Below are 22,929 nucleotides of genomic sequence, written 5' to 3'. Positions count from 1 at the left end.
AGATGCAGCTGCTTGCCTGGCCCATGGCATGCCCTGGTATTTGATGAACAAGGAAGTAGGGACATGGGGCCAGTGTCCCCAACACTGAGGCGACTGCACCGTGGAGGGCACTGGATGACAACATCAAACCAGGTCTCCCTGACCTGAGCACGGAGGATGCACTGAGAGCAGTTGAGGAGGCTGTTACAGGCAGCCACTTGGAACCTGCTGAGGCCGGGAGCCGGTGCCAGCTCTCCAATGGCTGACATCAAAACAGGGGCTCCCTCCCCAGGCTCACCTCCTGCCAGGGACCCAGAGCATCCTGCGCAAGGTCAGCCATGCATGGCCCTCTGATGGCTGTCCTGCCTTCAATGGGTTCTGCCCCAGTAAGGGGCTGAGCCACCATGCCACCTTCAGGGACCTGGTGCCCCTGAATCAAGAGACAGGTGCTGCAGGGTTTGCCAACCTCGCCCTCGCAATATTTTGGGCATATCCACCAGGTGCCAGTAGCACACTTCCAAGTTGTGACAACAAATCTCTCCAGACGTTGCCAAATGTCCCCAGGGTGGGAATAGGGGGGCAAATGAGAAGCCCTGTGCTGTTCACTGTATGAATTTCGACCTTTCAAATCTTTGTAGGATTTTTTTAAATTGGAAGGATCATTACAAATATCACAATTCCCCTCGTTTTTAGAACTAAAGGTACAGGTAAGTTAATTGACTATCTTAAAGGTTGCGTTATTCATCATTGTCATCGTAATATCATACACACCAGCTTGTGGGAACCGCTAGGCAAAATACTCTGAGGACATGCTCTTACTCGGTTGGTGCACATTCCCACGAGAGATGTATTATTCTTGCTCCGTTTTACAGAGAGCTGGCAGGGCTGGGAGGGCTCTTATGAACCTGCTGCCTGGGTAACATTTTCTGCCCCTGAGAATAAGCTGGAGGAAGCCATGCAAGCAAACCCCTCCATCCTCAGAACTGCCATGATCCAGCACATCTGAAATGCACAAACGCTACAGGCAAAGCAGCCTGCTTACAAATGATGCTTAATTTACAGTAAATAACTAAGTTAATTAGAAGTAATGATCCCCCAGACAATCTCAACATCTAATTATTCTTTTTAAAAATATGTGGTTGCTGGATGCACTGCAGAGAGATTAAAAAAACAACACAGAGAGAATTTTGCATTCCAATTTTCAATTTATCTGTCTGCATTATTAATTAATAATAATTAATATGCAGACACTCACATTTTTATTTACAATTCCAGGCATGAATTCTTTATGAATGATCATATGAACTTTTAAATTTAATTAAGTAATTTGGAGGTAATTAATGTGTAAATTCAGAATCATGCCATAAGATAAATGCTATGGTTGTTTATCTTCAGAGCGCAGCGTTTGCTACTAAAGACCCTTCCGAGATGCAAAATCACTGGAAAACTGTAGGGTATCCACAGCCTGGCTTGTTTCAACATAGAGATGTTTGCTAGACATCCCCCCACCAGGTGACTGAGCTGTGCCAACCTTGGGCTCTCAGGAAAGTGAAGTCCACCAGCAGGTGGGGGGTGGGGGCTCAGAAGCATCTCCCCACCACAACACAACTTTTCTTAAAGAGATTTGAGATAATATACCAAAAAGGGCTATTGTTAACCATCAAGTATCTTAGATACGCATGCTGGCATTTTTATTGTGTCATTTACCTGGCATTGCATAGGAGGGGATAATTTGATGTAGAGACAATTATAAATTATAATTCGGTTGCCCTGGGATCTCATCATTCTAACTTTCCTTGGCCTTTCTGGACAGGATGTGGAGTCCCAATAGCAATGATGCCTGACACTTATGAGCACTCCTCTGCACCAGCTGCCAGACTCATGGCTGTGGATATGTAATCTGCAGAATCCCCATGTAATCCTCACCCAAGTCTGGGAGGAAGACATGATTTTTGTTCCCATTTTAGGGATGACAAAATTGAGGCCCAGAGGGGTAAAAGAGTTGCCAGAGACCGCACAGCTGATGTGTAATGGAGATGAGATTTAAACACGAGGCTCCTGGCTCCCCACCCCATCCCACCTCACACACACACATGCTCCTCACACACACACATGCTCCAGCCACTTTCTGTGAGCCTTTGCTACTGCTCCAACAACAGTGCAGTACCAGGCGTGGGGCTGCTTACCCTTGCTTTATTTTATTTTAATTTTTTTAAAAGATTTTATTTATTTATTCATGACAGACACAGAGAGAGAGGGAGGCAGAGACACAGGCAGAGGGAGGAGCAGGCTCCATGCAGGGAGCCCGACGTGGGACTCAATCCTGGGTCTCCAGGATCACACCTGGGCTGAAGGAGGCACTAAACCGCTGGGCCACCGGGGCTGCCCTTAACCTTGCTTTAAATGGAATCATGACCCCCAAGTTGCACTGCAGGTTTGGGTGGTGGAGTGGGTTCTGTTCATACGTTTGTATTTTAATTTTTTTTTGTATTTTAATTTTTATAAATTTTCTCTTCCTTCTCCCTCACCCCCAAGGCAAAACTTGCTCCCACACTCCTCTCACCAGAGTACAGAACCTCACCTAGGGTCTCTGAACAGGGAACCTGGGCCACCTGTGACTTGATTCCCAGGGTCTCAGGCACAGCCTGGTCACTGGCATCGCTGCCATATTAAGTGACACTGGGATGAGGAGGGTCGAAGTGCATGCGGGACCCACTGCCATCTGTGTTTACCCTGGTAGAAGACGTCCACACATGGCTGGTCGGCATTGATGACTTTCAGGATTTTGGGGTAAGCTGGGAGGATCCTGATGATGTTCCTGTGATACTCCAGCAGTTTCTGTGCTGTCTCCAGCTCTGAGATGCCCGCCGGCACCACCAGCCGGTTCTGAATTTCAGATTCGGGGGGCCAGTCAAAGGTGGTGTGATAAATCTCTGCAAGGGAGAGATGTACAGGGTTAGACTCACCCACCCAGGGGTTGCCAAGGTCAGCATTGCATCTGGCCGGTGTGAAATCCACAGCCTGTGTGAATCCTAGGCATATTCATTCACCCTAAACTGTGCAGGATACACTTTGGTCTGGTGCTGCTCCTATGTCTCTATTAACAATAACAAAAGGATGAGGGGGTGCCTGGGTGGCTCTGTCAGTTGAACAACCAACTCTTGCTTTCCACTCAGGTTGTGATCTCAGGGTCATGGCATCAGGCCCTGCGTTGGGCCCTGAGCTCAGCAGAGTCTGCTCAGGATTCTTTCTCCCTCTGCCCCTCCCACTTGTGCTCTCTTTCTCTCTCTCTCAAATAAATAAATCCTAAAATAATAATAATAATAATAATAATAATAATAATAATAATAACAAACAGATGAGGATTTTTGGTACCAGGAAGCATGGCTGTGGCTCCTGAGTGCTCACCCCCCTGGGCATCACCTGCACACGCTTGTCCTCATGGCAATCAGATCACAAGGTAGATCTCACCCACGTACAGGAAAGAAAACTGAGTCTTGGCAACGTTGGGCAGCTCATCCCACATCACACAGATGGAAAGGGGTGAGGCCAGGGTCTATGAACCCTGGTCTGTCTGCTGCCAAAGCCTCAGGCCAGAGGTCAAGGGCTCCGGGCCCCTGCTGAACTGCCTGGTCTTTGGGAGCTAAAACCCATCTCCACACTAACAGGGCTCCTCCTTTCAGCCCCTGGGGCCTCAACTCCTGCTCTGCTGGGGTTCATCATATCCCAAGTGACCTCCTGCTCTGAGTCCAGCCTGCAGCATCTGAGCCTGTGCTTGCCTACGCAGCCCCCATGTGGCCCTCTGCCCATGCCCCGAGTGGAGAAGGGCTCCATAGATGGTGGTTGGGACCGTTCCTTGGATAATCATCAATCACAGATCGCCTCTGAAACTCCATGGGGCAGGGGTAGGGGTGGAGATGTCATACCTCCTGTTTGAGGGTCGATTCTCTTCCCCAGGTTTCTCTCAATCAGGACAGTGTCTGGAGCGCTCAGAGCAACTGGATGGAGAAGGACAACAGCACAACTGACATGTCGGTAGCAGGTCCCAAACATTTGGATCTCATGGGCCAATAGCTTGTCTTATGTCTCTCTTGCTGTGTAACAACACTAACACAACACCCATCCACACCCCTGAGAATCCCTCCAAGAGATCTTCAGTCTCAGGACAGCAGACAGCCCACACTTGAACATCTCATCTAACAATTTTCACTGTAATGCTCTTGTGCAGAATGTTCTTGCCATATTTTGGATTATTTCCTAAAGAGAGTTTCTCAGAAATGGGATTCCTGCAACAAGGAACCACCAGGGCCAAAGCAAAACCCCCTTTCTCTAAGAGCAATCCCTGAAGGCCTTTAGCTTTGTGAAAAATTCAACTGTGCTATCCTCCTCTTTCCTGCTGGGTCTTGGATGGTACGGGGCTGAGAGTGGGCACCGGGAACCAGCAACACAGAGCAGGGTCCTCACTCCTGGGGTCTGGGGACTGCAGCTCTGGTGGGAGGGCCCTTCGCAAGCTACTCACTGACATGTCTGGGGGTGATCCCGATGGTCTGGATCATCAGGGCCTGCTCCCGAGTTGCAGGGATGCCATCCAGAATCCAGCCCTAGACAGAGAATTTGGAAAGGTGCTCATCTATCTTTATTTTTTAGATTTTTTTTTGGGAATTCTAAAAGGAGCAATATAGCTTTATAGAAAAACTAGAACTTTAAGGACAAAAAAAGTAAATGTTTCTGACAGCCACATCAGAACTTAACAAGTACATTCCTATTGTTACATCCCCTTCTGAATCTTATATTTATGACTAGAATCACGACATACATATTTTATGTCCTGATTTTTTACATCACACATTATGGCTATCAAAACACTTTCTCATATCGGCACGCCTCTGCATTGCCATTATTTTCAGTGTCTATACAATGTCCCACCAGTGAGCATGCCACAGTCACTTAGCCACTCCCCATGATGGAACATTTCAACTGCTAATAATTCTTGTGATAATAAATAATGCTGTGATTAACAGTTATGTGCATATGGCTCTTTCCATCTCGTGGATTATTTCATAAAGAGAGTTTCTCGGATGGGGGATCCTGGGAGGAGGAACCAATTGAGTCAAAACAAAACCCTACTCTCTTAAGAAGAGGCACCAAAACTTGGAGCTTTAAGAGACCTGGGCTTGAGGTGCCTGGGTGGTTCAGTTGGTTAAGCTTCTGCCTTAAACTCAGGTCATGATCCTAGGGTCCTGGGATCAAGTCCCACATCAGCTCCATGTTCAGTGGGGAATCTGCTTCTCCCTCTCCCTCTGCCTCTCCCCCCACTTGTGTGCTCTCTCTTGCTCCCAAATAAAATCTTTTTAAAAAATAGTTTAAAATTTTTTTTAAATTTGTTCTTCCAAGTAGGCAGCAAAAATATTTTGCAAGTTCAAAACTAGAAATTCTGCCAAGCAAGTTCAAAACTAGAAATTCTGCTAAAATTTTGGAATGACATTAAATGTATCAATGTATGAAGAACTGACACTTTCACAACATCAGTATCTTCCCTTCCCATTTGTGTAAGTTGATTTTTTTTTATATCCCTCAGCAAAGTTCACATCAAACGATTTCTAAAGTCCTTTCAAGTCCCAGGAGTCTAGAGTTACACACACACACTTTTTAATGGTTTATATTTGATGTCCAGATTATTAGGTAAAGTGAGCTCTGGAAGGTGAAATAAAGCAGCTGTTTCAGGCCTTCCCTCTGCTGCAAGGCAGTTGGGTGACTATCCCAGAAGCTGCAGTTTCTGACACTGGTTCCCTCACCATAGACCTTTCCCTGGAGTCATTGGGAGAACTTGGTTGCTTTAAGGTCAGACAATGGACCTATAGGGATGAACTCAGATTCAAGCTCATTTAAAACCCGGAACATCTAATTTATAGAACACCTGTATTCCTAAAAAAGGAACTAAGCAGAAAAGGGCCTGCATTTCTTCAATATTAAAATATTTAGGTTCAACGTCCTCCACCGACAGTTAAAAAAAAGACTAAACAAATTTACCGAGTAAAGAGTGTTGGAAAAATCAGGCATGCTTTCATTAATTTCTTAAATTATGCAGGAAAACGCGCAGCCTACGGAACCTTGGTTTCTAGAACTAATGAAGCAAAAGTGCAAAAAAAATTCTTAACAGCCTTTTGCTCCCTCAAGTCCTTGTTATAGCCAGCCTGGAGCTGGGCTGCTGCTCTTAAGAGCAAACACCTACAGATGTGCTCACCACCAGAGGAGCTGGGAGGCAAGGCATCTGAGAGCTCCCGCTCGCAGCTCTGGAAGCCCAACCAAAATTTCCTGAACTTTAGCTACGTTCAGACCCCCTTATTTTTTCTCTATTTGGAGGGAGGGGCTGGGAGCCCACCAATGGCTTCTTCTAGTATAGGGGCTGGGGATTATTTCGAGTTCCTTTTTTGAAGCTGAAAGAAGGTTGGAACTCCGTCTCCACTCAGCACCAAGAAAAGACCTTCGCTTTTAATATTGCATTAAGGAGCAATCATTATAATCTTGCCCATAAATTGCAGCTGTATCAGTATGTGGTCCAAAGCTTTTAGAACTATTCAGGGGAACAGCTCTCACCGACTTCTCGCTGGAGAAAGCGGGCCTTCCAATTACACAGGAAAAGTGCAGCAAAATGAGGAACATCTCCCTAATTAGCCTAGCCTCACTGGTGCGTCATTCTGGTGTGGATGTGAAATTTTCAAAAGAGGCAAGGGAGGGGGTGCTCTGAAGTGAATCCCAGGCCACTGGCTCTCCAGGGTTGTTCTTTCAGACTCAAGGGGATGTGTGATCACCCAGGCAGTAAGGTCCCTAAGGGACCCCTTAGGGCAGCACTCATGCCCCATTAGTACAGCCTCATGCTTGGTGGGAAAGGCAGCCATGGAGACCCCTCATCTCCACATGGGCCCAAGCCAGTTCTCCTGGGAAGGGAGGGTAGTAACCAAGGCCACTGCAGCAGGCAGCATAGGTCCTGGGGCATCCTTAAGGTGGAGGTACCAGGCTTTGTGCTCGGAAAATATCCTCCTTCCCAGAACTCTTGCATTTACAGAGGTGCTGTGCAACAACCCTGTGCAAGTACCCAGTGGCAGAATGGACGGCTCTTTCCAGGGGAAACGGCAGTGTTGGTTGGGAGCAAGTTAATGGCTGCAAAGTCTGGCAAAGCAAGGAGTCATAAATCAGTAAATAGCACCCAGCCAGTGCCATGATGGGACACTCGTTAGGTTCATGGGTCTGACTACCAGGAGTGGCTGGATGCGGAGGTATCAGTCAATCCCTAATTAGAATACATTATCCATCTTCCTGACACTTCAGTGAAATGTCTATTCCACTCTGGAGCCGTAGCTTTGTTCAGAGCAGGTTAATTGATATTCTGATGCCTTCGCTCGCCATACCCCCGTGGCTTGGTTCTGTTTTATCACACATCAAAAAGGCCGTATGCTCAGGGCACTCCACGCACCAGGGCAGAGCTGGAGTTCTGCACAGCTGCGAGGGGTACGGGATCACAGGAGGGACAAGCACCGAGCAGATGTCACAGATGAAAAAAAGGGAAAGAACGCAGCCAGCCAGCCTAGGGAACTTGGCGAGGCCCAGAAGAGCACGGCCCGACGCGGAGCGGGCTGTCCTGCTCTGTGTGAACACTGGCCTTTCCTGCCCTCCTGACTATTATTAAAGCACAATTAGCAGCTTCATGCAGTAAAACTCTTGCCCTCTGGGTCCTCTGCCTTTCTGATGCATTGCCCCTGGTCTCCTCCCCTCTCTTCTGAAGACCAGAGTGGGGGGTGCTTCCCCTGGGATGCCCCTTCCCTGGCTCCCAGCTCCAACTGCAGATGCGGCAGGCTCCACAGCAGACGTTCCCTGGAGCTGAATGCTGATTGCTCACAGTCCTGAGGGGGTGATCTGAGGCTGGAGATTTGGACTTGGTGAATCAGATCCACTCAGCTCAAGTCTGAACCAGGGGAAGTATCATGAGACGCACCCAGACCCACCAGCCATCTCTCTTCTTTCTAATGAAGTGCTCTGTGATTTCCCAACATATAAAAGAAAGGAAAAAAGAAGAGAGAGATTACCAGCCAGAAAGAAATGCAACTGAAAAGGTCGATTTGGCAAACTGATGTGTTGTAAAGGTGATCTGTGAGAACAAGGAGACTCTTAATATATACCCAAAAGTTGACATCAGATTGCCCCAGTATCAGTTCCTTTGGCTTATACAAGCCCTGGACACCGTAGCCTGCCATATAATCTTAGGATGCCTTCGTATCCAACTCATCTGAAAGACGACCAACAAGAATTTTTATTTCAAAGTTTAACTAACCTCAAACAATATGTAACACCTGCTGGGATTCCTGACCACACTCAAGTATATGAGTATAGCAGAACCCTTAGGATGGAAGCACCAGGCTTAGCGCTCAAAAAAGGTCATCCTTCCCAGAGCTCTTGCATTTATAGAGGTGCTATGCAACTACCCAGTTGCAGAATGGACTCTACTTTCAAGGAGAAACTGCAGTTTTGGTTGAGAGGAAGTTAATGGCTGTAAATTCTGGCAAGGCAAGAAGTCGTAAATCAGTAAATAGGATCAGGCCAGGGCCATGATGGGAAGGGGCTGTTTCTTAACTTGCTCCTATGCACGGGCTCTGCCACCAACAGGGTGTCCCCTGGGCTCTACTTGGCCTTCTGCACACACCCTGGCAATAATGCACATGCTCAGAACAGGCTGAGCACGCTGAGTGACTCCTCTCAAAAACCAACGGTGCTGAGCCCCACTCTTGCTCATCAGCGACACAAGTGTGGCACTCCATACACACATGCAGATCCAGGACAGTCAGTATTCCTAGGTTTGCAGGTTAAAAGCCTAGCAAGATTTTAACTGTTAAAATTTGGCACACATAGATATGAATGTTCCCGAATAGCTAAAAATATGCAGATATATTTTCAAGTCAAATTCACGTTGAATTTGACTTGAAATTCAGAGGAAACCCCAGTCTGAAGACCACCCTGTTCTGTCCACAGATGGACCAATCCTGTCCCATCTCCAGGGCTGGGATGACACCAAGATAGCCCCCTGCGGAGACAACACACTTCCTGGGGTAATGTCTCATTCTCAGGTTCAGACACAGTGGCTCTGGTTGGAAATGAATGACATGGGGAATCCAACAACATTCCTCCCTAACATTTCATAGCAAGTCTGTGGTGTGCTCCCACCTCTTCAGAAATAGGTCTTGCCCTTTAGGGTGTCAGATTATCTGCTGGTGAAAAGCAGGGGCTTTGGGATCCGCTGTGTCATCACCAATTGGGTAACTTCCAAATGGTCACCTCAAAGCCCCTGGCCTTGTTCTCCTTACCTGAAAAGTAGGGCAATAACCACAGTCTAGCCCATACCTGTTGGGGTATTTAAATAAAACCCTAAGTCAGGGGCACCTGGGTGGCTCAGTGGTTGAGCATCAGGCTCAGGGTGTGATCCTGGGGTCCTGGGATCAAGTCCCATATCAGGCTCCCTGCAGGAAGCCTGCTTCTCCCTCTGCCTATGTTTCTGCCTCTCCCTTTGTGTCTCCCATGAATAAATAAATTTTTTTTTTAAAAAAAAAAGGACCCTCCGGAAACACCCACAAAACAAGCAACAAAGAAGTGGCTAGTTGTATCATAATTTTGAGAAAGATGAACTAGGCTCTTTTTCTCTACCTACTTGCAAGAAGGAATCCTATTTAAGTTTATAGAACTTTTAAAAAATATTTTTATAGGTTTTATTTACTTATTTATTTGGAAGAGAGAGAGAGGGCACATGAGAGCTCGAGTCAGGGAAGAGGCAGAGGGAGAGAGAAAGAATCTCAAGTAGACTCCCCACTGAGCATGGAACCTCATGTGAGGTTCAATCTCATGACCCAGAGATTACGACCTGAGCCTAAATCAAGAGTCAGATGCTCAACTGACAGCCACCCAAGTGTTCCTTTCTTAAAGATTTTATTGTTAAGTAATCTCTACACCCAACATGGAGCTTGAACCCATGACCCCAAGATCAAGAGTTGCACGCTCCACTGACCAAGCCAGCAGGGCAGCCCAAGTTTGTAGAACTTAATATAAAGGATTCATTTAGAAAGGCAGTCTCTTGGAAAGAGGAATAACTGGCATTCCAGATAGGAACTGAGGAGAGCTTTCCAATTAAAGAGGACCTGGAGAAGACAAGTTTGGATTAGAACGAGGGGGGTCTGGTGAGTGGCCTTGGCTACAGTGGACCTGCTCCAGAGTGCTCAGGGCCATTTTCCATTGCCTGGGCAGCTTGCTTCTCTGGAAATGGGCAGGAGCCACAGGGGCCAGTCAGAGTCCAGCAGGTGGGTAAACAGTCATCATGTTGTTACAGCTGGGTAAGATCTATCCATTCATTCACCGCCCCCCCCCCATCTATCTGGATATTAATTCGTTGGGGTGTTTATCCACCACCCTGTGTGGTACACTGTGCTTCCATATTGACAGGTCAGTGTCTGCACCTGGGGGGTGAACTGTCACCCACCGCCCCAAGTCTGCCTCGCTCAGCTCCTTTCCACCTGGCCCCTTGACCTGGGCAAGGTGCTGAATGTTCTCTGTGAATCAAGAGGAATGGACCAGGTGACTTATAAGCAAGGAACTGTTAAGATTCATGGCCTAACCAATACATTTCAAGAGTGACTGGCACATTATTAATAATCATGCAGGAGAAACAGGCAACAATAGGATGAGCAACAGGCCTGCCTCTGATGCTCTTCAAACACTGTGACATCATTTCCTTCCCACTATGCAGCTTGCTTCTCCTACAGAATTCTTCCCTGAAATCAGGGAAAGAAGGGAGGACCCCCTCGGGGCAGCAGGGACAGTTTGAGGGACGGGCTGACAAGGAGCCTAGTCTGATCGACAATTAAAACGACCCCTCGGGGATCCCTGGGTGGCGCAACGATTTAGCGCCTGCCTTTGGCCCGGGGCGTGATCCTGGAGATCCGGGATCGAGTCCCACGTCGGGCTCCTGGTGCATGGAGCCTACTTCTCCCTCTGCCTGTGTCTCTGCCTCTCTCTCTCTGTGTGTGTGTGTGTGTGACTATCATAAATAAATAAAAATTAAAAAAAAAAACAAACGACCCCTCGCTGAGGAATTCCCAAGTACGGCCCACGGGCCAAGTGCTGCATCCAAGTTTGGGGACCGATGCTGGCTGAGCACCTGGCCTCGTCCTCAGAGGCCACAGTGTCCCCCGTCCACAGACCCCAAGTGGCTCCTCAGACCCTCCCTGCATCAGGTCCACTGAGCCAGGCACAGCCCCAAACCAAGGCAGCCAGCCCTCGTTCCTGTCTCCCCTCAAACTGGAGCTCTCCCCTCACCCTGGGGCCCCCACGCTACCCATCTGGGCCCCGGGCAGGGAAAGCACTGGCCATAGATGGCACTGTGGCTGGGTCCAAATCTTGGCTGTAACCAATGACCCCACCCCGAGTCTCACTGCCTTTGTCTGTGCAGTGGGAACAGTAAGACCACCCATGAGAAAATCACTGAAATGTCCGCATGAGATCATTGATAACAAGCGTGATGGTCAAATACCTGGCCCCAAGGAGGTGCTTCACACACACACACACATGCTACTTTCTCTCCCCTACCAGCAATCGGGATGTTAGGGCAGCCACATTTCCACAAGACTTAGAAAGGCAGAATCCACGAGAGGAGTGACTTTACGAAGCTGTGACGCCAGGTCTCAAAAGGCAGGCAGTGCCCTGGGCAACAATGGGCCACACCTCCACAAAGAGCAGCTGTCCCTCCGGATTCCCACCCCATTCCCAGTGGGTGCAGCCTCCTCTGTCCTTCTGTCCCCCATGTATTGGGTCACTTCCTCGAGAAAGCACCCTCCCACCCTTACTTATTCCTTCTCTCCCAGTCAACAGGGCCTTCTCCCTCAGCCCACTGCCCTAGGGACATCGCCAGGAGGCTGGGACCACTGCTCACATCTTCCTCTCATCTCTGGCCACAATCTTCTACTTCCAGAGATCAGACCCCCTTCAGCCACTCCAGGAAAAGCCCAACCTAACCAACTGGTGCAAGGGAAAATGTGAGAACATCTTTTATGTCTACAGAGAATGAGAATTTTCACCAGGTGAAAATTAGTAGTGAATGCCCCCAAGTCTCAGTAAATAAAAGGCATACCACAGAAACACATACTTGCTCTTGTATTCTAATATTCTGATGTACAGTTAATGTTATAGGTAGTCTGTTAATAATCAAAGTTGGAGGTAGTGAATATGTTGCAGATTATAGCTAAAAACCACCCATGTGACTTTCCACATGTCTTTCAAATCCTACTGACTGATGCTATTAAGCCAGATGGGGACCCCGGGACCCTCACCCACCAGCTGTGTGACTGCTTGCTGTCTGCAAAACAGGCATAGCTGCGAGTGCCTGCCCTTGCTGGCGTTTGGGCCTGGGCGTGACAATGCACATGAACAGCTAGCACCGTGTCTGGCAGGTGAAGGTGCCAGGGAAGTGGAGGTGCTCAGCGTGTGTTCCAGCCTCCGGCACACAGCATGCTGCTCATAGTGGGCAGCTCCCTGAGGAACCAAGCAGTTAAGAGCTTAGGAATGAGGGCATAAAGAGCTGCCACCATCTCCTCTGCCCCCCTGGCCAGAATTTCCAGCTCTCAGGAAGCAGGTCTCTGTTCCACCTCTGAATGGGAGGAACCCACCCCAGGCAACATGCTGGTGGCTCCAAGTTCAGCCCTGTTTCCAGCGTCACCAGGCCTCTCAATACTCTCTGCCGGTTCCAAACTTATGGCTGCTCAGACATCAGCCTCAGTGCTGCATTCCATCACCTGGTTTTCCTCCCGACTACAGCGAGACGGATCGTCATATGCACCTGCCACCCACAGAGCACCCAGTGCTGCTGCTCTGCGTGCACACAGCTGGGCCACACAGGCCCCACATCATACCAACCGGCCAACCAACCAGCCACGGCCTCAGGCGAGGGGCCAGAAACACCCTCAGATGAGGGATCCCTGAGGGTGTACTCACCAGCTCCCTCCGAGCCCTGCCTCACCGCGATGCATGCCTTAAGTTTGCTGAGTGGAGGCCAGACCGCCCCTCCAACGCCCTGCAATCCTAACTGTGTCTGTGTTAGAGGAACACACAGCCCCGGGCCTCCGCAGAGCTGTTGATCAATAAAACCGTGCTCCTCAGAGGATGTGCATGACATCCATAAACCTGAGAGTGTCAAAACAATGGTAAGAAAATCCTGTGTTCCTCCCGTCAGAGGATGAAAGGTGGGTGATGAATGCCAGCCTGACGGCACCGCGAAGAGAAATAAAACAAACAGCTGGTGGTTCTGTGGCCCAGACTCAAGCTCCTTGGCTCTGCCAGCATTTCCACTATAAATACTGACTCCCGTTACAGGCAGGGAAGTATAAATCTGTGCCTAAAAAGGGGAGAAAGGAAAAGACTCCAGAAACCTGCCAAGTACATTTTAAACTTCAGGTTCTGGTTGAAAACCTATCGTAACATTCCCTCCTCTCTCACCAAATAACCGAGAGCCTCCAGTACAATAAATGAGCTTAAAAAAAAAAAAAAAGGTCATCCTGGCAACACAAAGTATCATTTTGCATTTTGTGTGCAGTGCACATTCCCCACCCCACCCAGTGCTGGACCCTCTTGCAGCAGGTGCCACAGACCTTCTCCTTGACTGAGAACTTGAGTGTGGTCAGCATTTGCCAGACTGAAGTCTGGCTTCTGATTATGACACTCTTTCTTTAGCCCAGGGAGGGAGATGATATGCAGCCAGATACTTTGAATGTGATGGACTTCTGGAAGGTCTGTTTTCCTTTAGGTAATGCACACCCACTTTTGGATCCACAGGGAAGGTTTCTGACACTGTAACCTCCTTTGCAGCCAGAGGGAGGATGGTAGCATAGGCCCTCCACCTGCAGCACTGACCGCCCCCCCCCACCTGCAGCACTGATCCCCCACCTGCAGGAATGACCCTCCATCTATAGCACTCAGTCCCCCACCTGCAGCACTGACCTCCCACCTGCAGCACTGACACCCACCCCCACCTGCAGCACTAAGCCATGAAAGGGGCCCATGAAAGGGGGCACTGCTTCCCTTGTTCTGGTTCATCCCCAACATGACTGCAAATGGGTCTTGGCACACAGTAGGTGCCCATAAGTCTTAGTTGACACCTTCATGGGACAGTTGTGTGGCTCCCATCAGAAAATGCCTCAGAGCTTGGCACCAGGTCTGGAACCTACCATGTGCCCCTAAGTGCTGGCTAACAGTCATTTGTATCTTTATCTTGATGGACTGATTTTGCTGCCTATGCTTGGACTTCGTTTTTTATTCCTCCTGCCTCCTACTACAGCAAGACCACAGGCCTGGTGAGTTGGGGGGCAAGGTGATATTTTTTGAGCTCACTGATGCCGATGCCTGTATACATCCTATGTGGCTAACCACACATCTTGGCCGACAGGTTCTGGTTTCCACTCCAGGCATTTGGTGGGGGCTCTAGGAAGACCTAACTGACTGCTGGAGATTGGGCAGAGCTGGCAAGAACTCAGAGACCTGGGTGCAGACAGGGGTGGTGCCCCCTCAGGTTCCCCTTGGGAGGGGCTCCAAGCATCATGGTTTGGGATGCTGGGACACAGAACACGGTTGAGGAGAGCACTGATAGCTAGCTGAGCACCAAGGGGGCCAGTTCCTGCCTCGCTCATAGAGATCCCTGCCCAACAACCCAAAGAAGCCCTCAAGGGGAGTGGGCTCTGTGTGCTTGGCTTCTGCTTGGCCTCATGCTCTGCCACCTTCCGAGCTCGTCCTCACCTCCAGACCGCTAGAACTCCATCCCAAGTGGAAGCTCACAGAATCAAAGAAACACCAAGGCACATGGACAGAAGCAGAGACAGACTCCAGCTGCTTTTTAAATTTCATTGGTTTGTTCCCTTGGGCCCTACATTTAGAAGGCTGCTAATTCTCATCCATGCGGGCTGTGTGGATGCTACAGAACTCACTGAAGTAATGACTCCGATGGCATGCTGTGCCAGCGGGTCATGCACTGACCCCAGAAGTACACGGGACTCCAGTGCCCATACATGATCTGTTTTCACCTGCTCAACTTACATGGGAAAGTGTCTTCACCCTGCCTAAGTGGACCTCAGAGCCAGGTGCAGTGCTGTGCACTTGCTTGTATGATCTCATTAAATAGGGAAAGCCAGCCAGCCCCGTGGACCCTGGAGTGCATGCAGCCTGCCTGCGGCTACATGGAGCCCCACACAGAGATGTGCCAAGGCCTGGGAAGCTCTTCGCACTGGGTCCCTGCTGTCTTCTTCCTAGCTGCTGCCCACCAACCCAGACATGCCAGGGACATCTCCGGCCAGCAGAGGTGGACACGAGCCATCTGCGGAGCCTATAAATCATATCCCTGATACACAGGGGCCTCTGCCTTTTCCTGGGTGATAAACTCCCACCATCTGACAGGCCATGGTAATTGGGTACAAGGCTTTCCTTCTCCACCACACAGCTGGGGTACAAAGGTGACCATATATCAAACATTTCTTCTTTTTCTCTTAGCTGGATATTTTCTGGCCCATGACATTCCAACTTAGTCTGGTTCTGGTGACACAAAAGTGCCTTTGTCAAAGGGCCTGGCATGACAGGACAGAGACCCCGGCCAAACCTGGGCCTGGAAGAACCTCAGTGGGGCAGTGGCCACAGTGCCCTGCTGTCCTGGCTGCTGGTCCTCTGACTTTAGTGAAGTCTCTTCTTCCATCTGGGCCTCAGTTTCTCCTTCTGTAAAAGGTTTTAGGTAGGATGATTTCTAAAGACGATATTAAAAAAAAAAAACTGATGTAAGATGAGTTAGAATTCCTTCACAAGGCACGGTCACTTTTACGATATGCCTTCATTTAATATTTTAAAACCCAGTGTCTGGGTGGCTGGTCCTTGTTACAGTTGATTAAAGAGATGATGAGAGAGGACACAGGAAGTCTTGGCACAAGGCACCATGATCAAATTGGAAGATGGTTCGCAAAACCTTAAACCCTGGGGTCTCAGGGCACAAAGGCTATCCTTGAACCTGTCAAGCTGTGGGGGACTGAGACCAAAGGGGGACCTTGAAAGCACTGACAATGGAAAACAATTTTAAGATTGGGATGTTTGGGTGGGTCAGTGGCTGAGCATCTGCCTTTGGCCTGGGGTGTGATCCTGGCGTCCCGGGATCAAGTCCCACATCAGGCTTCCTGCTTGGAGTCTGCTTCTCCCTCTGCCTGTGTCTCTTCCTCTCTCTCTCTCTCTCTCTCTCTCTCTCTCTGTCTCTCATGAATAAATAAAATCTTTTAAAAATAAATAAAATTAACAAAACATTTTAAAAAAAGAAAACAATTTAACAATTTTAAGATGTGATGAGGAAAGTCACTAAATAGGTCTCCACAGGTTACATAAAGCCATGCCAGGGCAACAATCAAAATATTTTCCCCAGAGAAGTCTTAGGACAAACATGCTTCGTTGTCGAAATCATAGTTAGGATGTTTGGACTCGATTGCATAGTCACATTATATTTTAAGCACCTTCTCGTCCTTGGGCCAATAACAAGTGAGGATAGGATTTCATCGCCCTGGTGGTACAGACTGGGGAATCATCAAAATGGTGTTCTCTCATTCATAAATGTCATAATTATTTCCCGAGCCTGGCATCTATGCCATCCGCACGAGGATGCGTGAGGAGCTGGGGGTCCTACACTGATTGGGACTGATGGGATCCCTCCTCCCACCCTGTCACTGTGAGGGTCCAGAGGAACAGGAGAACAAGAGGTCACGAAGACATATAACAGGGCACCCACGACCCTGCGGCTCAGCGAGCTCAGAGGCCTCCTTGAGGGAGGGACTCTATCCTGGGACTAAGGAATGAGGAGCAACTGCCCCGCTGTGGAATGGGGGTCTCAGGCAGTGAGAAGAGAATGTGTGTATCAGTTTTCTATTGCTGTATAACAAATTAACAGTCTTTGTAGCTTAAATAGCACATTTATTATCTCAGTTTCTGTGGAGTGGAAGTCTGAGCACTGCTTATCTGGGTTCTCTGCCGAGGTCTCAGAGGACAGCAACCAAGGGGGCAGGGTGCGGGCTGCATTCTCATCTGGAGGCTTGACAGAGGAGGGAATCTGCTTCCTTGCTCATTCAGGCTGTTGGCAGAAGCCTCTTCTGTGCTGCTGCATGACTGAGGGCTCTGGCTTCTCGCTGGCTGGAGGCTGCCCACTCGGGCCTCTCCCATATGGCAGCTTACTTGTCACGTCAGTAAGGAGACTCTTTCTCCAGTCCACTCAATGTCTGGAGTCTAGGTAGTGTAACATCACCATAGGAGTGACCTGTCCTCCACCTCTGCCCTCTTCTGTTGGTTCTGTGCTCACTTGGGGAGAGAGGCAGGCACAAAGTGTGGGCACCAGGGGTGGAAAACCACTGTGAGTCCTTCCCCTGCAGTGTGCAGAGGTCCTGAGAGGCATCTCACAGGTGACACCAGAGCAGGTGTGAAGGGCAGTGGGCACAAGGGGACAGAGGGATGGTGCTGGGCAGCAGGCAGGCCCAGGCCTCCAGAGCTTTAAGGATGGACACCAAGAAGGGTGGGAAACAGTGAAGTTTCTTGGCAGTGGAGGGCACTGTTATATTTGTTTGAAAAACACAAACACTTCTGTAGGCATAAAATATAAACATTTTTCTGAGAGGTATTCTTACAAGGGAGTGTTAACATTAGTTACCTCCTGGAAGGGGGCAGGTGGCTGGGGAGGCAGGAGGGTGAGGGGTATTGGGCACCTCTTGAACGCTGAACCATATGAATGTATTGTGGTCAAGAAATAAAGTCATTCATTTTATTTTAAGCAATTCCCAAGGTGGCAATAGGAAGAAGGGGCCAGCAAGAAAGCAGGATGGCTGCAAGGATGGATCAGGGCTGGAGGAAGGAAATGGACCTCAGTAATCCAAACTGTGAGAACAAATGTGACTCCAGAGAAGTAAGACTTAGCATCTCTCTAACATTAGAGCCTTTTCCTTTCTAATTTCCTGAACTCACCGCTGCCTCACTTCTTAGCTTCCCTCTGCCCTTAGAGACGTGGTCTGGAGAGCTTTTGGACTTCAAGACCTTGGCTGTCCCTAAAGAAAGGCCATGGGTCTCTGACAGGTAGAGAACACCTCCTTTTCATCATCCCAATACAAAGCGCTAATTTCTCTTTCTCTAATGCATTTGATGGTCACTTCAAAGAAATTCTTCAAAGAGATTGCATTAGACCAAAAAAAAAAAAAAAAAAGGAAAAGAGAAGAAAAAAAACTCCGACATTAACTACAGAATCCTGATGGGTTATGATTGCATTACTTTTCCCTGAACGCTATTCCCCGCTTCCTTTTTGTGCTCTAAATTACCAATTCTAGTCCCTGTGTAGCTAAATAATAATAATTACCATATAAATGAATATGCATATGTGTCATTTTTCTCCCTAAAAGCAAGAAAGCCTGTTTATTTTGGATGAGGGTTTGTTTTGTTTCTGAACAACCAAAGCACATAATTAGGAACCTCACCTCTTGCTCTTGAAATCCTGTCTCCACCGGGAAGAGATGAAAAAGGTACTGGATGCCCCTTGAAGCTCAGAAGAAATTTAAAACAAATTAAAGGAGATATTTCTTTGCTCTGCAGGTAACAATGGCTTGGACAAGATCAGAATCAGAATGTAAGGCCAGAAGGGGCTTCAAAGCTGAAGCCAAGCCTGTCCTTTTACAGACAGGGAACCGAGGCCTCTTGAAGAGAAGTACTCCCTGGAGGAACACAGTATGCATTGGTGAGACAAGAACAGAGCTGCCAAAAGCACGACTTCGGATTCGCATTTCTGTTCTGGGGACTGACTGTGGGACCTTGAGCAGGACACACAACCTCTGAAAGTCTCAGATTCTGCATCCCTAAACACAGTGAGGGCAGTACCTCCCCCACCGGGCTGCTGTCAAGATGAATGAGGCCTCGGATGTGGCCCTCTGCTCTATGTACCCATCAGTGGTCCCCATCAATGGTATAATGACTATAGCCCCAATGCACAGGGCCCTGGGTCCACAGCACAGAAGGGGATTATGCCAACAGCCTGAATGAGCAAGGAAGCAGATTCCCTCCTCTGTCAAGCCTCTGGATGAGAATGCAGCCCGCACCCTGCCCCCTTGGTCCACTGTGCAGTGGACAAGATGCCAGGCCAGGTGCCCCAAGTCCTTGGAGTCCAGACAATATCTAACCACCATCATCAACATAGTAATAATGAAATGGTCACTAATCTCATTATAAATACTAAATATATAGTATTAAATCAACCAAGAGTATTAATTATAATGTCATATAGTATTACAGTATAACTAGTAATAATATTATTTGCTATATAACAAATTAACACTAATAAATATTATTACCATCTTTTTTTTTTAAAGATTTATACTTATTTATTTGACAGAAAGAGAGAGTACGAGCAGGGGGAGAGGCAGAGGGAGAGGGAGAAGCAGGGAGCCCAATGCGGGGCTCAATTCCAGGACCCTAGGATGATGACCTGAGCTGAAGGCAAATGCTTTACTAACTAAGCCACTCAGGTGCCCCTATTATTACCATCTTGATGGTGGTACCTGTTGGCAAGGACCAGGGACACCTGGTCTCACACTCTGTCCACACCACAGGTACACTGGGCAGAGAGGCTGAGTGGACCAAACTTTTAGATAAACTCAGGAAGGTCCATAGTAGTTAAATGCACATTTCAGAGACTATTCTAGGTCACCAATGGCAAGGTTGGGATGTCTAGCTGAAATCAGAGAATCACCATCTTAATCCCAGAAATGATGACTTAGTGACTTACAGAGATTAAAAAAAAAAAATTACATTAACAAACTAGCCCAGTCCAGCTAGATCCGGTATCTGGATCTCTGATGCATGAGTTCAAGGCAGTTTCTCTCCCCCGTGGAATGTACCCAATAACCCAACCCCATGATTCCACACCTCTGAATTCCAGGCTAAATGCTTATGCACAGAAAATGCAATAATTTATAAAAATCACTTACACAAAATAACACTGTTCTGTATGTCTTAAGGCTGGGCTATGTAAAGATGGGTAAAGCCTGGCTTGAAACTAAGAGAAGGGTCTGAGTCTAGAAACTGGGTTCACGCACATGCCTGCTGGACTCAGCACCTTTCTTGTTCCTGTGGTCAGCTGGGCTGGGGTTCTGGGCCTCTCCTGTACCAAGGCAGCCAGCAAAAGCCAACATTTGACCTATGAGCAGAACAGCCAGGACACAGCAGCCCTGGCTCGAGCACCTGGATCATGAGATGGTTTGGCATTGTGTCTTACAAGGAAATCTGAACTAGGGCTTGGGGAGATCCTGCTGTCTTTGGTGACACCAAGATGGACCATGGAGCCACCCCCACTGGGATGGTAGCTTGGCCCAGGGCAATAATTCTCATAATCCTCAGGGCAAGTAAGATTCCCGGGGCAGGAACTGAAGAATTACTGTGTTTAGAGCCACAACGAACTGAGCTGACAGCCCCGGTTCCAGGAGCTCTTCAGCATACTGAATTTGAATTAGCAAGCAAGGCTGTGCCTGTCTGGCTCCACTTTTTTTTTTTTTAAGATTTTATTTTTAAGTAATCTCTATACCCAACATGGGGCTCAAACTCATGATCCCAAGTTCAAAAGTCAGATGCTGTACTGATTGAGCCAGCCAGGTGCCTCCTGGTTCTGCTTTTAAATGTAGCCCCCATCCAGCTGGCAGGTTCCAGTCTGGGCGACTTGGGTAAGCTCATTCCAAAGGAGGAACACCCAATATTTGGCCAAATGGGACCAGCACTACTCTAAACAGTAGAGAAGCATCTTAGCAAAGAGAAGAGAAGCAGACCCGAATGCTTTCAGCCTAGTGATCTGCAATGCAAGAGTTTAATTTGACTTGGCAAATTCATTATCAATTATGGATTAAGGCATAGAGCGTTTTGTACAGGAAAGTGCAGGCCTGTTTCCAGTCACTTAGGAGGCTCTCCCCTCCCTCTTTATTCCTGACAAATGACTGTACCTGCATCTCCCAGATAAAAGAGAGGAAATCTTCAAAAGGGTGATCGATTGATAGGTCAGTTTTAAGAAGAGTTGATTAGAGCTTGGTTGAACTGAGTATGGAGGGGAGCTCATGCCTCATTCTGCCTGCCAACCCCTCTGCCTAAGACAGACCTTCTGCAGACCACCTTGGCCCCATCTCTGGAGGCTTCTGGAACAACCTGACTCTCCTGGCCTGGTTAGCGGCCCTCATAGCCCTTCTCACAGCTGGCCCTGCTTTGGTCATGCAAGGCTGTCTCCAGCTGCAGATGGTAAGCTCAAGACCAATAAAGTTTTATTGGAACAAACCATGTCCTTTCATCTATGTATCATGTGTGGCTGCTTTCACATTACATCAGAGTTGAGTAGTTGCAACAGGAGACCACATGGCCCACAAAGCCCAGAACAGTTACCATCTGGCCTTTACAGAGAACATTTGCTACTCCCAATTTAGAATGGCCTCTGAATTTTGGGCCCTGGCCTGGCCTGGATGGTGAGAGACCATCAGCATATTGAACAACCTGGGGTTGAAGGAAAACACACTGTTTAGACCAGACTTTGAAACCCAGACTGCAGCTTAGCTGTAGCTGTACCATGATTTACTCACAGGGCTGAGGACCATGCAGACCAAGCCTGTGAGAATCACAACTCCATCACCAGCACTCTGGAAAGATACATGGGGATCTTCCTAGATTTGGACCTCTCAGTGAATTTTGAAGCAAGAGAGAGAGGGAGAGTGTGTGTGTGTACACACTTGTGAATGTTAGAACAGCGCAAGCATACAAGCTGTGGTTCTGGGCAGGATGAAATCTGCACAGCCTGCCCTCTCACGCCCACCAAAAGCAGCTCTGATTGGACAGCACACGCAGGGCAGCTATGTGAGGAATCAGAAAAATAGACAGTAGTCTACTAAGGTGAATTGGGAAAGAAGACCAGAATTCAAAATACCACCGAACCAGCTCTCCTGGCCTGGTCTTCAGGTAGCCTTGAGACCCAGCAGTAGGTGGCAGGTAGAGACCGAGAGAGGCCCTGTCATCTGGCTTGTGCAGCGGGAGAGGAGGCTCCTGACACTCAGGACAGTGAGGGAGATTTCCATGAGTTTTTCTTTGCCACTTTCTTGTACCCCAGCCTCCAGGTAATTGTGCTGCTGCGGCAGTGACACAGGGTGGCCATAGGTGCCTGCAACCCTGCAGTCAGCAGAGAAGGGAGCCAAGCCTCATTCATTTTTCCTCTCTCCACCCTCCTGTCACTTGGCCCCAGTTGCAGAGGCAGTCACGGGAAGCCTGTGGCAGAGTGGGACAAATAAAGTACCAGCTTTCTGGCCAGAGGATCAAAAGGAGCAACACTGACAAACTGGAAGCTCCCACGGAAATGGAAGAGAGAGCAGTGCAGGCAAGCTACCAAGTGAAAGTGTTTATGGACATGTGGGCTTCCCCTCAAGTTGTATGGACAAGGGTCTGATGCCAGGCAGTGTTCTAAAGACATGGCGAGATGAAGTACAGCAGAGACCACTGCCCAGGCCCTGCTGAGTGGTATACATGGCACAGAGCTGCAGAGCACTGCACAGCACATGTAAAGGCTGGGAAGACAGGAGTAAGATGGGAATCACAACAAAGCAAGATGGGAACCACAGCACAGAGAAGGTGGCTGGCACCTGTGGCCTGAGCCCAAATCATCTGTGAAGACAAAAATACCAACATCTACCATAGGATTTAAACAACAGCGGGAGTCTCACAACAATATGAAAAATGTCCGGGATATAAAATCATGTAAAAAAAAATAAATAAATAAAATAAATAAATAAATAAATAAATAAATAAATAAATAAATAAATAAAATAAATAAAATAAATAAAATAAATCATGTAACAC

At 48.3% G+C, this 22,929-nt stretch overlaps 1 protein-coding gene across 1 annotated transcript in view; it reads right to left on the bottom strand.

Annotated features, from left to right (window-relative positions):
- AK8 (adenylate kinase 8) overlaps positions 1-22,929 on the bottom strand; it is a 128,054-nt gene that overhangs the window by 78,471 nt on the left and 26,654 nt on the right. Inside the window, exons 6-8 of the mRNA XM_055331272.1 lie at positions 4,499-4,580; positions 3,906-3,977; positions 2,712-2,912 (exon numbers count right to left, since the gene is read on the bottom strand). Of these exons, the coding sequence (XP_055187247.1) occupies positions 2,712-2,912; positions 3,906-3,977; positions 4,499-4,580 (355 nt within the window). The remainder of the gene's footprint in view (positions 1-2,711; positions 2,913-3,905; positions 3,978-4,498; positions 4,581-22,929) is intronic.

The sequence above is a fragment of the Nyctereutes procyonoides genome, unplaced genomic scaffold (genome assembly GCF_905146905.1).
Source record: "Nyctereutes procyonoides isolate TBG_1078 unplaced genomic scaffold, NYPRO_anot_genome, whole genome shotgun sequence".
Taxonomy (NCBI): Eukaryota; Metazoa; Chordata; class Mammalia; order Carnivora; family Canidae; genus Nyctereutes; species Nyctereutes procyonoides.
The sequence above is the reverse complement of the archived record's forward strand: the minus strand, read 5'-3'. Positions and strand labels throughout refer to the sequence as shown.